The sequence below is a fragment of the Topomyia yanbarensis genome, unplaced genomic scaffold (genome assembly GCF_030247195.1).
Source record: "Topomyia yanbarensis strain Yona2022 unplaced genomic scaffold, ASM3024719v1 HiC_scaffold_4, whole genome shotgun sequence".
NCBI classification, from domain to species: Eukaryota; Metazoa; Arthropoda; class Insecta; order Diptera; family Culicidae; genus Topomyia; species Topomyia yanbarensis.
The window spans coordinates 557,170-572,976 of record NW_026683602.1 but is presented as its reverse complement, the minus strand read 5'-3'; the positions used below and the strand labels follow the sequence as shown (position 1 = coordinate 572,976).

At 42.2% G+C, this 15,807-nt stretch overlaps 2 protein-coding genes and 2 non-coding genes across 7 annotated transcripts; all 4 read right to left on the bottom strand.

The window, feature by feature from the left end:
* Window positions 1-28: 28 nt before the first annotated feature.
* Window positions 29-11,007, bottom strand: LOC131695422 (lipase 3-like). Of its 4 annotated transcripts, none has more exons than XM_058983912.1 (6): window positions 10,850-11,007; window positions 9,191-9,792; window positions 1,512-1,896; window positions 1,255-1,454; window positions 1,051-1,143; window positions 29-731 (listed from the first exon to the last, which is right to left on the bottom strand). In XM_058983912.1, exons 2-6 carry the CDS (start codon window positions 9,644-9,646, stop codon window positions 186-188), a joined length of 1,680 nt encoding a protein of 559 aa, XP_058839895.1. In that variant the 5' UTR covers window positions 9,647-9,792; window positions 10,850-11,007; the 3' UTR covers window positions 29-185. The 4 variants fall into 4 exon arrangements, with proteins under 4 accessions (XP_058839895.1, XP_058839896.1, XP_058839897.1 ...); XM_058983913.1 differs by having other exon boundaries at window positions 9,191-9,789; window positions 10,850-11,001; XM_058983914.1 differs by lacking the exon at window positions 10,850-11,007 and adding an exon at window positions 9,853-10,810 and having other exon boundaries at window positions 9,191-9,789.
* LOC131695510 (U4 spliceosomal RNA) lies at window positions 7,597-7,737 on the bottom strand. Its single transcript, XR_009306652.1, has one exon. It is a non-coding gene; the product is annotated as a U4 spliceosomal RNA (small nuclear RNA).
* Window positions 11,008-12,283: 1,276 nt separating the features above from the next.
* Window positions 12,284-12,447, bottom strand: LOC131695507 (U1 spliceosomal RNA). Its single transcript, XR_009306649.1, has one exon. It is a non-coding gene; the product is annotated as a U1 spliceosomal RNA (small nuclear RNA).
* Window positions 12,448-13,909: 1,462 nt separating this feature from the next.
* Window positions 13,910-15,236, bottom strand: LOC131695421 (lipase 3-like). The gene is made up of 2 exons (XM_058983911.1): window positions 14,545-15,236; window positions 13,910-14,488 (listed from the first exon to the last, which is right to left on the bottom strand). The coding sequence occupies exons 1-2, from the start codon at window positions 15,199-15,201 to the stop codon at window positions 13,940-13,942; spliced, it is 1,206 nt and encodes a 401-aa protein (XP_058839894.1). The 5' UTR covers window positions 15,202-15,236; the 3' UTR covers window positions 13,910-13,939.
* Between the last annotated feature and the right edge of the window lie 571 nt (window positions 15,237-15,807).

Sequence of the window (15,807 nt, the reverse complement as noted above, 5' to 3'; positions counted from 1 at the left end):
ATAGTTTTAGCTAAACAAATCTGATGGCTTTTAATTCTTCCTATTCGTTTATTTTCCCTACAGATTAGAATATAACAATAATAAAGCGCTTATCGTTTTGTTTCAATAGAAATAAAATGCTCAATCAAAGAAAAAATCCTGCGCAAAGCATTACAGTGACGACACGCTCACCCGAACCGCGCCGATCACTTATACCTCTGCATCAGCATAACCAGCTGCTTGTAGACCACCTCCGGTGCGTCATTACCCCACAGAAAGTCAACGTGGTTAAAGTTATCATTCGGTACCCGAAACATCCCGATCGAGGTGCGTGTCAACCGACTGAACAGATTGGCCACATCCATCGGACCGGCCAGCCAGTCATTGTTGGCGTAGAACAGTGCGATCGGTGTCGTGATACTATCCAGATCGTAACTCGGAGGCTTCGACTGTCCGTAGCGTCGTTGGTTCTCCGCCTCGCCGTAGTCGAACTGTTGAAAATTGCCGTGTTCGTGAATTTCCTGGGCATAGTGAACCACCGTCTTGGTTGACGTCCCGGCCGGCGTGTGACCGAAGATGACCGGCATCAGGGTGGCGTTGTATTGCTCCTTGTCGAAGCCGCACAGCACGAAGACGGTGTTCTCGCAGATGTACTTTTCCGCCTCCGTCAACTCGCAACCGTACTTGGCCAGGTAGCGGATGATTTTGTTCTGCGGCATGAACTCGTTGCTACCGAAAAATTTCAGGATCATCTGGGACGGGGGGAATAAAGAGATATGATTTAAACTGTAAGAGCAGGAAGTGGATTGATCATAGCATGGCAAGAGTAAATAATTTGTTTTAGTTTGATCCCTCTACAAAACACCCTAGCGGACGTTAGGTTCTCTTCCGTTAGCAGCAGTGGCATCTAAGTTACAGGATTGTGATCCAAGTGAGCGGTTACTTTTTATTGTTGGTTTTGTTTACAGAAGGGGAGGGTAAGGCTGTCAACCGAGTCACCAGCGTGGAGGTGGGAGAAAGTGTGGGAGAGCGAAGGTTTTTTTTGTTCTATTATTGCAGAAACGAACTCACCAACAGACGCAACGATAGCCGCTTGAGGATATCGTTGGCGAACCCGTCTACCCAATTGGGAATATGAAGACTGGGAAACTGATCTAGTGGTATCTTCAGGGATGAGCGACGATGATGATAGATCGAGAGGGTGAGTGGAAAGATGGATGCGGTTATCATGTGTTTTAGCAGTGGCATTTGAAAGAGATTCGGGTTTCTAATTACCTCGATGTCGTTGGAGAACGGAGCTAGCAACCGAATTGGACTTTTGACGTGTCCCATGAAGGCAACGGGGGCCATTGCGAACACGGCCTCAATACGATCGTTGTACTCCGGTCGACTGGCAAGCAGCACGAAGGCCATAGTAGTTCCCATCGAGTGACCCACGTAGAGCAGATTCCGATCGGTGGCATTATGTTCCAACTCTGAAATAATTCGTAACAATTTATTTTTTATGTGTTTTTCATCAGATACTCTCTTACCTCGCATAGCGTAAACAAAGTCAATCTCAGCTGGAATGTCAAAAAGTGCCATCTCATGCCAGCTAAAATCCCAGAATGCCGTCTCGTCGCTACTCATGGATACGTGCTTCCGGGAGTAGGTATTCCCGCGGGCATTCCCCAGCCACACATCGTACCCAGCATCGGCTAGGATGAAGGCCAGTGCCTTCTCCGGTCCACTCAGCAGCCAATCGGCCGAACTGGACAGCAGACCATGCTGCAGAAAGACGGGCTGACCGGTACCTTTGCCACTGCTCGCACAGCCAGTCCGACCGCATGGGATTCGATGCAGCGTCAGCAGGTATCCATCGACCGTTTTGAGTGTGTGGGATTCCGCGTTGTACCCGTGACGGACTGCTATTTCCGGCTGTGGGAAGGGGAAGTGAAAAGGGTACATTAGTTGTAGCCAGTTGTAGTTTGAAATGGTCGTGGCCTTGACGTGAGCTATATTATTAGGTGACAGGAAAAATGTGCTTGCGTGCTTTCGAATTATTAAGTTAGCTGTTTTGATTACTGGAGGGTGGGTCTTTCAAGAATTGTTTTAGAAATAATTGAAAACATATGCAGGCTATATTCATAATTCGCTGGTTGGATCATTTCTTCGAAGTCGGCTAACAAATCTTAAAATTGTCAATTTGACATTCAAATGCTTTTTAATTGGGCCATAACCGAACCAAGAGGTATGTGGTCCTGTTTTTCACTTCTTAGCACTAATTAACGGTTATAATTTGTGCAAGATCAAGTACACCTAGTAACGTGTCTGGTTATGTTTCCAGAACACGAAACCGTTGCCGGCGTATGAGCAGTAGCTGTATGGTGTGAAAAGTAGCATGTACCATGCCTCAAAACACGTACAGAGTAACATTATTCTTATTGCTTTGTTCTGAAAGGTAGCATAAACAGCCCTTCACACAAGAAGGAAAGGCTGTAAAATAACTAAATCGATAACATACATTTAAAATGCATGGCTTGCTGTCCTGAGTGCAGTGTTTGGATTGGTTCAGCTTGAGAAACAGTTCATTGTTTACAATCTTGCTATTGTTAGTACCATATATCCACAACCCAGCTCCAGTTCGTAGAAAAGAAAAGAACTAACAAATCAAAGAAGGCCGGAAAAGCGTTATGAAAATTTATCGCCACAATTTCCTGCATCCTTCACAACCGTTTGCTGTGCATATCTATATACAACCGTTCGTCCAGCAAGTGAGCTTATTACGATGGTTATTTCGTTATTGGCTTGTGGGTGGGTCAGCCACCCATAACTACCATGGATGACGCCCACAGTAAAAGAGCCACCGAGTTTCCAGAACGAGTGGCCTTGTCCCGGAGCCCTTTCACACAGCCTTCTCCTGGCGTCTTCTGTTTACTTAGTGCGATTTCCCGTACTCCCAACCCACTCCAATATAGTTTATTTTCGTACATTGTGATTGTGCCTTGTCAGACAAAGATTATTTTGAGACTAGGTCGTTATGATTTTGTTTTGTTAGCTTTCGCGAACTTTCTTTGTTCAGAATAAAAACTTATCGGACGAAAGAATGTGAGTTTTTGCACTGACCATTTACAATGAATCATACGTTTATATAAGTTTGAACCAGATGATCTGTCATGCAGAAGATTACGAATAATCAAAAACATCCAGCAGCTGCAGCTGGGCATTAGTCAGTTTTCTGACTAATTGACAAGTGTTTTTAATATCTTTTCAACTGATCGCCAGCAATTTATTTTTCTTTTCTTTTTGCAGGTAAGCTACTTATGAAACATTCTTCACTAAAGTTGGTCGGTTATGATCCAATTAGGTTTGCGACATGGTAGGCTGCTCGCCGGTCCACAGGGGCAAATAACTAAAACTGTCTAGTTTTGAAGAAATATTCGTTTAGCATTTAAGCAGGATTACAATAGCTGTGGAACGGGTCGCTGAAATCCTGGAATGTCTGGTGAGTGAAATTTTATTCTTAATGCCTTATTACAAAAGATAGTGTATGGTTGTGTTTCAGTTCAGATTCGTTCGAAATTGATTAATTGAAAGAAAAAAAATATTCTGCATCGTAAAAGCTCAAGGTAACAAATTTCAACTGTGGAATACCGGTCGTCTCATGTTCAACTTATGCAGTGGTCAGAGTTTATTTCCTATCACCTTGAGAATAAAGATGAATGATAATGTTTGTGACAACCGGAGTGATTACACTTCTGCCTGTTAATTCAACTGTAATAAATAATATAGTAGTTCAACAGTATCATGTTCGAATTTTCAAATTTTTCTTTTATATATTTACGGTGATTCTGAAAAGAGCCTTTGATGTTGCCGTTGGTGTAAATGGGTGATGACTGGATTCGAAGATCGTTCAATGCGCTGTGTCCTCTATATTCAGATTCATCTGTAGGTCACAGAAATAATTCTGACAATTGGTGTAACGTGTAAATTTAAAAATTATATTCTGAAAGGTTTGATAGCCCTGATAAGGGGTTTGCCAAAGAAAATATACTCTTGATTGAGGGATATTTGATTCAATTGGATCCGGCTACTAGCACGAAGTTGTGTCCACTAAATAATGCAGACAGCTCACAGAGGCGGCCACATCCTAATACACTCGGTTTTTTACGCGGATTTCGCGTAGCAAACATCGACCTTTGTCTCGTACTCGTCAAAACTTCCGAAAACACCCATATTAATTGGGTTAGAGACCATTCATAAATTACGTAACGCAAAAAATGCACAAAATTGACCCTCACCCCATGTAACAAATTGTCACAAATATGTATCCTCCCATCCCCTATTAAGCAACAAATGTCTAAAAAAAATTTTCTTCAGTAAAAACATGTTACGTATCGTTCTTCCCCTTCCCCACTTCTCACAATATGTCACAACTTGTCGAACCGCCTCTCCCCCAAAACGCGTTACGTAATTTATGAATGATCCCTTATAGCGAATTTCGCTAAACTAGAAGTCGCCACCTTGGATTTCAAAATGGCGTCAAAAATCAATTTCTGGCAGCTGCTGGTCAAGACCACTCCGAAAATATCCATAATGATAGGGTTATAGAGAATTTCGCTTGACCGAAAGTGGTCATCTTGGATTTCAAAATGGCGTCAAACAGGTTTCTAGCAGTTACTCGTCAAGGCCATTCCGAAAATACCCATATTGTTGAGGTACAGGCCATAAGTGGTCTTCTAGACCCTTCTCTTCCATCTTTCCGAAAATCTTCTAAGTCTTTTGCATTTAAAAGGACCTAGATTTTTTTCAGGAACAAGTTTAAATCTTTTGCATTCAAAAGGAATATTTTTGCGAAATCCGTGCAAAAAAAAATTCCAAAAATATTCTAACAGGGTTTTTTACGCTATAATTAACGCGATTTTTTCGCGGTACCTATCCCCCGCGTAAAAAAAAACTGGGTGTAATCGTCTCTTCTCCCGATGTCCATAAGCAATCTCCTGAAAAGAGGGTCAAGGTTGAATAGTAGCATTCGACAAAAATCACAATCATGAACGAACTTCGGTCAGTTTTACTACATTCTACCTATCGGAAATAAAATTAAGGGGGGGGGGGGTAAATTAAAGATTTTCAAATTTAATTCTTTCGCTCTGATAAGGGTTAATTTGTTTACCAAAGAAAATATTCTCTAGGTGGAAGATATTTGTTCCAGTTAGCCGCGGTTACCAGCACAGAACTGCACAAATCAAACAGTGCAGTCAGTCATCGAAGGCGGTCGCATCCTAAAAATCGTCTTCTCTCCCTGTATTGATAAGCAGTGCCCCGAAGTGAGGGCATCTGAAAAAATTTTATAGCAGCTACTTCTGTTCGAAATTTTCGGTCGATGCATGAAACTAACGGGAACCATTCAAGAACGAGCTTCGGCCGGATGTTTGAAAATTGTTTATTTTTTCGTGTGTATGCTAATTTTCAATCATTGGAAATGAAGATAATGCCCTCTACTAGTAGTGCGTAACTACACAAACTAATTCAATCGCAATGCCCCACCCGTGTACCGCTCACAAATATTTCTTCGGTATTGTATAACCCTTCTATGAGGGCTCCGTTCACTTCAAACAGCTCAATACGAATGATAATACAAACAAATCTTATATTTAAAATTTTTCATCATTTAATTGTTCGGTTGGTACACCTCGTTGACGGCTCTGACCGAGATGGGCTGGAAATTCTGACATCTTCCGTATAGTTTTCCAAAGATTTTTAAAAACCGTTTTTTCGTTATCAGTGCATGCCATACATACTCCATGCTTCAAAATATAATACAATATTGCTTAGCATATTTTCAACAAAATATCGAAGAAGTTTTTACTTTCTATGCAGTATAACAACAAACAAATCTAAACGTTCAAAAGCTTACACTTTTTTATGGATTTTTTTAAAAAGGGACTCCCGTATTGAAATGTAAGTCGTTTATCATGACAAAACACTTGATGGCAAACAAGTGCAACACTAAAACCTCGGTAATTAAGCGAACGTTTTAGCACTTATAAATTTACAAATACGGTCTCACTCACCGCATTGCGCGTTCATGAATCTGTCACGTCCCGCGTCCGGAGGTGTCTACCTTCGGCCCTAGCAGCATAGACTCATGCCTTCAGTTGGACAACTAATCAGAAAAATGACGCTCATATTCACTAGACAACACGTTCCACGGTTACATGACCGGGAACTGTAGTGATACGGAGCAACTATTTTCTAGTATCTGAACCCTACACTGAAAACTAAGCATCAGAGTCACGGTTCACGCGATCAGTCAAAAACACGCGAATATGCGAATGGCGCCACAAGGTTATAAAGCCGAATTTACCACGCTAGCACACGCGACATACAAACGCACACGCGATTGAGAACGTTAACTTACAAACGTTCGAGCCCTTCATGATGATACACGCCATTGTGAAGTACGCCTGCACATATCTGAACCATAATAAATATCAAATTCAGAATCATGGCACGCTGCAGTTTACCGAAGGTAGTGTTCTAGTGGGGCCATTGCCTGTCGCATCTGCAATTGTAGCGAGTGAAACTGACGGGGAGCTCTTTCGAGACACTAGCTCTACAGTTCCAGTAGGATGACATTCGAAAAAAAGAAAACACTCAAACTTCTATCGGTCCATCCAATATATTTTGATTCTGGCAGCCCTACTACTTAGCGTGATGTTTTTCTACTATTTTCTCTTTACGACAGCTCGCATGACAACATGTAAATGTCAAGACTGGGACATTTAAAACTTTTCTCCGAAGTAAAGTCACAGACATAACACAATAAGAAAATTCCTCCAAAAATATCGATCCGCCAATTATCCCAAAACACTAGCGCTCCACCTTTTATGTACGGTCCCAAATATTGGGTTATCCCTCAGGCTTGGGAGTAATTGCTCTAATGGTATATCCCCCGCATCCTTGTACATGTCAGTGGTGCTATCACCGCATATGCGACCCCAGTCCCAATGAAAATATATTAAATATAACGGGCCAAGCATTGTTTTTGAGTGTTATATCTGTTAGTCTATGGTAAAATGTTGATCATTCTTCGAATTACTCGATACAAAGAGTTCACAAATTACTTCTCTGAAAGGTTAAACCAAATGCTGCGTCAAGCCTAATTTAAAATTGTCTCGACAACATTATCACCTCTATTAGAGCAATCCACGACTGCAAACTTCACACCGGGTAGTTAATGTTCTGTTCGACCCTGTACCAGAACAACTCACGGTTAAATAAAACAACCTGCAGCATAAGTTCTTTTAACTTACTTTTGAGTTGTGCGTCGCTTTCGCACTTATTAGTGTTGTCTAAAACAAAACGAGAGATTCGACTCAGTCGAGGTCTTCCGTGGAGGAAGGTACTTTTGAGTTGTTTGGGGTATACTCAAAATTAGGTAAATTCAACTTAAATTTAAGTATTAAAAACCTATCAATGAGTTGTAATTTTTGCCGTGGTTAAATGGAAACACCTTCAACACGGTTTACCTAATTTTAAGTTCCCCCACGATACCACGAGATTGAGTCAAAGGAACTCAATTTTAGGTAGTTTTTTTGTTTCCGTATAGTTTATATTTTTTTTTACGATAAGAGTCCCCTCGCGGGGCTGCCAAAAATTGCCATAGCGGACGGTATTTCACGTCCTCAAGGCGGGGTATTGGTATTAGTTTTCAACTAGCAATAATCGCACCTCGGTTGTACCTCATTGGTTACGATATCGCCACTGCGCAAAGCTAACGAGTCAAAGGTCGCCGAACCCTGTACTGTTCGGTGCGACGTTCTACGCTAGCGATCCGTAACGAGACGAATTTTGCCCCCTATCATCACGCCGCGGGTAAAAAACTTTCGTCGTCCCTTTTTACATTAGCAGAACGGCGACAACAGCAGCCTTCGGCAGTGCTGCCGTTTCAACATTCTATAGAGCGATCTAATAAAAAAAATGGAATTTTCTAAAGAAAACTAAATGCTTCCTATTGGCGTTCTCGGTTTAAACGTAGCACTACACCGATCATTCAAGCTTAAGTGTAATCAATCTTTTTTATGTCGTTTTTGCTTGAGGGAGAAACTTAGTTTTAGATCTAAATGGTGTTAAACCGTTTATTTAAAGCCAGTTTCGAGCCTAGGGTATGCGCAACTGAACTGAAAACCAGGTTGAGTTCTAACCTGAAACATATTTCGGGTTCGCTCAACCACCGCTGTTTTGCGAGAACCAAACTCAGTTTCATTAGAAACGTTTGTTTAAAACAACTAACCTGGGTTAGTTTCTAGGTTCTCAATCGAAAATGACATTATACTACACCGGTGTAACGACATATAAAAACGAAAACGATATATGAGTCTTGACAAATAATCTACCGAGCAAACGGTAAAAAAACTTAATTTTATAGAAAAATCTGATTGTGGCAACACTGGCTTTCAAAAAGGTTCCACGCAGCACCAAAATTCTGATAAATAAAGGGAGAACTTCTTTTTCCAGCCATTATTTTTCGCAACCTTACTGTTCTGATTTCGACGCATGGCGTGTTCGGTTTCCCGCCAGTATGTACACAGCACTGTCTGCAGACATCAGGCAGCAGACGCAGACTTGCCGGGTTTCCCCGCATATTTGCACCTCCCCTATCGCTTACTCTTTTTCACTCTCTCTCTCTCTCTCTCTCTCTCTCTCTTCTTCACCATCTGCTACGCACCAGTCATCAGATGGTTAGATCTCGTTCGCGAACCGTTGTTTTTCACAGCCTGCTCGGTTTGTGAAAAACGTACAAAGAAAGCAGCTTCACTTTCAAACATGCTGCCATCGATCATAGAAGAATGGCTGAATTCAGCCGGGTCGAGAGGGTCAAACAGAATGCTTCGTCACGCTGCGTCGCGTTAGGCCCTATTTGAAAAATTTCAATGCTGTCATGACATCATCGCCTCGCCTGCTTTGGGAAGCTTTATATGGTTTGACAGCCTTCTCAAACCGGGATTCCGACGCTCCGCCGTGGCGAAGCATTCTGTTTTACCCTGTAGTATTGAGCCGTCTTGACGTTCAATTTGGAGCGAAATAAATGGTTTTCACGGGAAATTTGGGTGCAAATGAACGACTTTTCGACTTGAGGGAAGGGCGGTACGCATTTTAAACATCAAATATTTCAATGTACTGTAAAGACACGAAACGGAACCTAGATTGCGGAGCAAAATAAACTCACCGTGCTTAGATCCGTGTCCGGGTTGTACGGAATCGAAACGGCCCGCGGTTTCAGCCAGTTGAACGGATTCCAGAAGGGCGTCTGTCCATCGATTGTCATCGAGGAGGAGGCTACCGTCGAGCTGACGGTGTTACCACCGGCCGTCGAAGTAGTGTGTCCGAAAAACGAACCGGTTGTCACTTCCGCTTCCATCGATGCCGGTGGTCCTGCCTGCTGGTCTCTCACTTCACGGTCACCGCTAAAGCCACCTATGTCCAGGTAGCTTTTGGCAGTTTCTGCCGTTGACATCAGTCCGGATATGAGGTTATCTAGGATACTTTCGCCACTTCCGCCGGTTGCTGAGTTTGCTACTGCTGCTCTTGCGTGGTTCGGTTGATTAGCGACTAGCAGCAGTAGTATAAGTAGGCCACTACTGGTGGACACCGGCGAACAGCCGGTTGCTTTGACCAAGGTCATGGTTTGTGCAGTTTTGTTTTCGGGTTTCGTCGAACCGGTTTCTTTCACTCAATGTGTCGGTAGCACGCGTTGCTGTTTGTTTTTTTTTTGCTGCCCGGTTCGGTCTTTCAACCCTTTGTGAGCTCTGCGCTGTTTTTTATTGTCTGCTGAAAGAGGGAAAGCCGTTGACAAGTGTTGTTTTGGAAATAACGGGAAACGCCAGGTACATTTTAAAACGAATTCTTGCTTTTATAGGCTAGCGGGTCGGTCTTTATGGAAAGTTTAAATATTAAGTAGGTACTGGAAATGGAGCTTTTCTTCGTAGGTTGTAAACTTCACGTTGCATCTAGGTCGAAATCGAGGAGGCCGTGTGAAGAGGCACGATTCTCGTCTCGCACGCACAGCACTGTTGTCTCAGTTACTTACTGATCTTTTTGTACTGGTGAAAACAACCGATCGCAACTTTATCAACAGGCAGGCAAAAGAAAACAAACGCCATGTAATGAATCATCAATCAATCTTTTCTCACATTCCGCACTTCATTGAAAATCGAATCGTCCGTCCCTATCAAGCGTGCCAATTCAATTCACTTGCGGCTTCTGCCAGACCACAGATGAGAGTGATTATCACTATGCTACTTTATTCGCAAGTCTGTATGGTTATATAGTCCGACTGATTAGCAAGCAGCTTAGGCCAAAGATCAACTTTTGTTGTAAGCTTCCGCATTCGTATGTGTTAAAAACAAGCTATATAAATGAGACATTGTTTCACGAACAATAGTCGCGACTATATGAAATCTGAACTGGTAAGAGTGACAACTTTCATTTTTGCTGTCCTCTAATCGAATGGATCTTATAACCTGTAACTGTGTCTCTCTAAAGCTGATTGCATTATGAAGGAGTATGACAAATAGCACTTGCACTTCTCTCACTATTCGCTTATGACGCGCGTTTTTGTTGAAATCGAAATTGTAATCGAGGTTTCAAATTAGTAAACCACTCTTTTGCATAAAAAATGCATCTCTGCTGGACCAATGTTTACATTCTTCCACGCTACATTGAAGCTCGAAGATCGTTTTCACTCACACGCCTTTTAGGACCCTCACCAATTTATGACCTCAAAGAAAAACAGTAGGCATTGAAACAACACAGATCCCACAATTCCCCAACCGCCACAATTTATCAATCAAAGGATGCGTTTCCGTAGAACTACTTGCGTAAATACCTTCCAGCAAATGCAATCGTTCACACTTTCAAAAAACTTGCAAACAATCACGCGCAGTTTCGCAGCACAGACAATTTCACCGGCACCGTCTCAACGCGTCTGTAGCTCGGAACCGACTCCGATTCACTGACTGACTGAGTGAACTACTGACTGAGGCGGCACTTAACCACAGCACGAACGAGTCGGTTTCGCGTATCCTGTGCCTTGCACATCCCATTCTTTTCACTCATTTGCGGCGAACAGTTTTCATTCATGAATTGAGTCTCCGCACGACGTTGAGAGGCATCACAGCGATACCAGAGAGAAAGTAGCGAGCATACAAGTGAGAGGCTTTCTCTTGTTATGTTATGGAAGCTGGTCTTTGCGAAAGGGCGTATCATGGGTTTTGATTAAAGGACGATTCAGATGATACATCCGCTTCCGTCAACGGAACGTCACCGCTCCGTCAGGATAAGTTTAATACTTTTCCCTTGTGCCCGTTCAAACGTGCCGTACGTCAAAACGTTCCGTGTCATTGATGTTGTGTGTGAATGCTTCCATTTAATTGCATGTAACTAATCTTGACGTTCCGTACCGGTGACGAAAGCCTGATGTATCGTGTGAATCGTACTTAATTATGGAATTTGCGTTTCGATTTTGTCTCATCAGAATCCGACACTAACTTAGTGACAGGGCGAAGCTAGCGCCGGATACCTGTCACTCACTAAGTTAGTGTCGGATTCTGATGACACAAAGTCGAAACGTAAATTCCTTAACTATTTTACTTATAGGTTATCCGCTCTTTGCGCGCAAAGATGGCTTTCAACAAATTTCTTCTTAATGGAGAAAAAATAGTTTTTACCAAAATTGCTCTCCACTAAGGAGAAATAATAATTTTGAATTTTATTTATGGCATCAATTAAATTTTTTTTGAATATGGTATCCCTGTTCCGCTTTACTACCAAGGATGCGCCATTGAAATCTGTGTTTCAGTCAAAAAATTCTTTTAACCATCGGTGATGCTTGAAGTAGAAAAAAAGATCGGAAAATAAGCGTTAAGCTTTCAAAAAATTTGCTAAAAATCGAAATATTTCCAGTTTCATAAAATTTTCATAAAAATGCCAAAAATCTGTCATCCATGAAAAAAATTGTGAAATGAATATGGCATCAGGGATGCCACATTGAAATGTTTTTCGGCCAAAAAAATCTTTTTGCCATCTGTGATGACTCAAACCGAAAATCTGTGTTAAATTTTCAAAAAATCTGTGAAAACAACAATATTTCCAAAAATCGGTAAAGTTTTTATCAAAATCTGACATCTGTGAAAAAGAATCTGGGATCAAAAATTGTAAAAAAAGCTGTGCTGTGAAATTACAGAAAAATATGTGAATATTGTAGTGGTAAGACCTGATTTCTACTTTCAATTCGATTTTTTATTTTATCAAAGATAATGGATCGGGATGTGCGCGTACGCACGTCCCGACTACCAAAAATTGCGCATACGAGTTATCCACATGAGGGATAATCGCAGGGGTCAACCCAGCCGTAGTGCAATGGAAGGGCCTCACCCTGGGGGAACCGCCTTTTTGATCACGGTAACCCCTATGCCAGGTAAGTATGCTTTCTCGTCGGTCGGTCGAAGCACTCGACCAGCTGGCGCTCGGTTGTGCTAGCGATTGCCGGCACCGGTATAGTACTGCGACTGTGTGCTTCCATGCTGCACAGCGCGAGATTTATAGATGATGGTAGTGAAGTGGAAGGAAAAGCATGCTAACATTCGGTTGCCAGACGGATTGCAAATCGTATACGAATGAGCCTGGAAAGCTGGAATGCCAATTTGAAATGTGTGTTTCAGTTCAAGAAATACTTTTACCATTTGCGATATCTAGATCAGAAAAAAATGTGAAATATTCGACAAACCTGTAAAATATCGGAATATTTACAACAAAATATGTAAAACTTTCATAAAATAGCCGAAAATATGCCATCGGTTAAAAAAAAGCTGATGATACCGAAAAATCTGTGAATGTGGCAACCCGTTAGTGCTGATTGCGCTTTCAGTCTGAACACTTTCTTGGTATCTACTGCGGAAAAGCTCCGGAACCAAAATGAGAATTAAATAAAAATGTTATGAAACTTATGGCGTTTTTGCTTGACTGAGTCAGGTTCTCAGCTAGGGTAGGGTTACCATATTCACAGATCTTTTTCCGTAATTTTTCATCACAGATTATTTTTTTTACAGATTTTTGGCTTTTTTATGAAAATTTCACCGATTTTTGAAAATATTGATTTTTTTACAGATTTTTAGGTAATTTATCACAGATTTTCACCTTTGTCTAATACCAACATCTGTGATTGGAGAGTAACCGTATGTTTGGAATTTTCAACCCAAAGTGAATATTGGCTTATACGCCCAAATCATATGTTTGTCGAGAAATATTTGCAACTAGAATATTTTCTAGGCATTAAAATTTTAAAATATTGAAATTCAAAAATCACAATTTACATCCGCAACTATGATAACACTGCATGCGAGCAACAAATGATTCAAATATACACGCGGCACCTCTATTTGTAACCTTTCGTATCGTATTTGATTGAGCCATTTTGGGGTTTTCTATTGACGGCTCTGCCTGAAAAAAACCACTTTATGAACAGTAATTTCGTGAACTTTTGAACTTGAACTTTTGAAATTTTGAACTTTTTCAATAGATAACTTTTATTGCTTTAAATTATTATTAATATTAAAATTAGATGTTTCTAAATCGGCTGGTGCAGCGGTTGTCCTTATTCGTACCACGGACCGCCCAGAAATCACCCTGGGTTGCTGCGGGCCCCTACGGATAAACATCGATTTTGTATGCTATCAAAATGTTATTTTCAGTTTGTTAGGAAATAAGACTTGAAATTCCAATATGCACTCGGAAAATATATTTTTCTTCGCGGACCCCAGGTTGAGACTCACTGGGCTGGTGTATAAATGATTAACATACATCTAGCGGAGTTATAAGCGAGCAAAACCTTACATAGTTTCGTTACATAGGAGATATTTTGGATTTTAGAATGAAACCTAGCTCCAGATAGTTTTCAATGTCAACATTTCATTTATTTCTAAATCGGCACATTCCACCGGGCAATCAGTTCAATGACTCGCTCGTACAGCAAACTCTTCGCATTGATGGCGTACGTAAAGTCCAGGTGATTCCAGCGATCGTCGGGAACCCGAAACAGTCCAACCGAATTCCCGAGCTGTCGTTCAAGCTGCTGAACGTCTCCGACGGCCGCTAGCCAATCGTTATCACCATAGTGCAAAAACACTGGTGCGGTAATACGTTCCAAGGGGTAATTCGGTGGAGTTATCGATCCGTATCGACGCAAGTTGAGCAGAATGCCGTAGTCTAACTGTCGGAAGCGACCCGAGTTGACACCTTGAGCATAATGTACGAACTGCGTAACGGAAGCTCCGGCTGGTGTGTGACGTAGAATAGTTGGCAGAACTGTTCGATTCATCTGATCCGAGTTGAAACCAGCAATCAGAAACAGTACGCTAGCACAAACTTCCTGGAACATGGACTCATCGTTGCAAGCCTTCTGTCCACCGAGCGCCATCATCTCACTGTTCGGTAGGAACTCATTCACTCCTAACATTCGCATCATCCACTACAACCATTGAAATCGGTGTTAGAAAGCTGGTCTATACGTAAAAGTCAACTCACCTCGATCTGGTTCACGAACGGAGCCATCGCACGAACAAACGGAGACTTCAAGTTGCCCATGAATGCCACCGGAGCGAAAGCTTGCATCGAACGAATCTTCCTGTTATACTCCGGCCGCATTGACGCCATGACAAAGAAAGACGTTGTTCCCTGCGAATGTCCAACGTAGTGAAGTGAAACCTCTCCAGTTTTATCCAACACGTAATCGATCATCGCCGGTAAGTCGTACATTCCCATCTCGTGCCAGCTGAAATCCCAGAACTTCACTTTGGACGGATCATCCAGAAGGTGTTGCCGCGAGTAGGTGTTTCCTCGAGCATTTCCCAACCAAACATCATAGCCGGCATCTACCAGCAAGTATGCCAGCGAGCTGCTCGGACCCATGATGACCCAATCGGTCGACGAACAGAGTACTCCATGCTGAAGAAAAACCACGGACTTACCCTTCTGTGGTGGGTTACGCGGACTTCCAGGGATTCGAAACAATGTTAGCAGGTACCCGTCGCCAGTGACTACCGGATGTTGCTCGGAAAGGTAACCATCGGCGACAATCAGAGCGGCCGTTGTAGTGACGGTGGTGCTCGAAACAATTTCCGCCAGGATCCGGCTTTGAACAACGTAGGAAAGTAGAAGAAGAGCGGTTGTACGTACGTTCATTCTGTGGACCGGTCCGTTCGAAACTGAAACGGATAAGTTGTCGATCATCGGCTTATCGGTTAGCGATGGTAGCCGTTTCTTAGATAACGTATCGATTCAGAAGTGGCGATGGAATTGTTGGCGGTCACCGGTAGTTTCGAAACGTATTTACTTGCAACGATGTAAATAACCGCTCACGGCTGCTGTCGTTATTTATGGTGACGGTTGTCGGTGTTTTATATTTGGCGAAACAAGATAGGCTTCCGGTGGTCATCTGTTGTTCTAGTACCTCAGAATACCGAAAGGGGTATGCTTTGCTCTGCGGATTACCTGTACTATGTCAGGGTTTGAATGAATTTTGTTCAACAATGGATGTTGGTGCCCTTTCTCCGGCGACATGTGGTGCTTAAATTTTTCCGAACATGCTATTTTTCGCAGAGCAAAATAGCTTATGGAATAACATGTCGAGGTCTGGTCCGGTATGGTAAAACGTCTCGGAAAGTGTTCCGCATTTACCAAAAAGATTATTACCCATACATTCGTTGTCTGCAATTGTAGTGAGCGATTCTGATGGAGAGCCAAATAGGACGACTCTCGAAAAAAGGGGCGGGTATAGCGTAGTTGGTG

Coding starts and splice junctions, on each gene's coding strand:
- LOC131695422 (XM_058983912.1), bottom strand. CDS start 9,646: ATGACCTTGGTCAAAGCAACCGGCTGTTCGCCGGTGTCCACCAGTAGT. Junction 1,897..9,190: donor CGGACACGGATCTAAGCACG/GTGAGTTTATTT, acceptor CCCTTCCCACAG/CCGGAAATAGCAGTCCGTCA. Junction 732..1,050: donor GGCTATCGTTGCGTCTGTTG/GTGAGTTCGTTT, acceptor CCCCCGTCCCAG/ATGATCCTGAAATTTTTCGG.
- LOC131695421 (XM_058983911.1), bottom strand. CDS start 15,201: ATGAACGTACGTACAACCGCTCTTCTTCTACTTTCCTACGTTGTTCAA. Junction 14,489..14,544: donor CGTTCGTGAACCAGATCGAG/GTGAGTTGACTT, acceptor CAATGGTTGTAG/TGGATGATGCGAATGTTAGG.